We start from the raw sequence: 816 nt of genomic DNA, 5'->3' as shown, positions 1-816 counted from the left end.
CCGACCAAGAGGTGCCTCAAGCCTCCGGAAGTCACCAAGGACATTGGACTGCCCACACCAACTCGCAACACCACTACATCATCCACGCCACAAAAATCAGCCACCCAACGCCTTGAAGACCTTCACAAGAAGTTGGACCGTTATGAGAGGCGTAACCAACGCCGATATGCTCACGTGAAGAAACTTCTAAGCATTGTCACCCCACCCATGGAGGATCCAGATATCTCCACATCTACCGCAACTTCAAGCGGAAGTACCGATGATAACGGAGATGAAGGACACTCGGGACTCGGCCATTGCCACCCATTGTGCATCACCTCTAGCACGGAGGACCGTGCTAAGTTTTAAGTGTGGGGAGGTCGGCCGACCGATCTCCGTAGGTAACACCCAAATAAATTTTCGTTTTCTGAACTCCTTTGTAGTAGGATAGGTTGCATGATTAGGTTTTCTTTGATATCATTTGCATGATAAGTTTACTTGGTTGGAACAATGAAACTCTCTCTTAGGAAACTAATACTTTGGGGCAACCTTGATATTGCCAATTTTGAATATCTTGATGCCAAACTTGCTTGAAGAACTGTATTTTGGAACATGAATTTTGAGTTAAGAACACAAGCTAGTGAGCTTTGAGCCTTGTTTTGTGGCTACATCTTATAGTCACTTATTCTCCTTCTTGTGTGCCATTGTTTTCTCTCTATGAGTGTAATCCTTGCTTTGTTTGAGTCTATATGTCCATTATTGCTTGTATTCATTCATTTATATGATTGAGGCCATCACTTCATTAGCCCACCTACCAAATAGCCTTACCCTCTATCT

At 44.0% G+C, this 816-nt stretch overlaps 1 protein-coding gene across 1 annotated transcript in view; it reads left to right on the top strand.

The window, feature by feature from the left end:
- Positions 1 to 481, top strand: part of LOC110269698 — a 3219-nt gene extending 2738 nt beyond the window's left edge. The window contains exon 2 of the mRNA XM_021117573.1: positions 12 to 481. Coding sequence (XP_020973232.1) covers positions 12 to 348 — 337 coding nt within the window. The 3' untranslated portion in view covers positions 349 to 481. The remainder of the gene's footprint in view (positions 1 to 11) is intronic.

Source organism: Arachis ipaensis, chromosome B03 (assembly GCF_000816755.2).
Source record: "Arachis ipaensis cultivar K30076 chromosome B03, Araip1.1, whole genome shotgun sequence".
NCBI classification, from domain to species: Eukaryota; Viridiplantae; Streptophyta; class Magnoliopsida; order Fabales; family Fabaceae; genus Arachis; species Arachis ipaensis.
The sequence above is the reverse complement of the archived record's forward strand: the minus strand, read 5'-3'. Positions and strand labels throughout refer to the sequence as shown.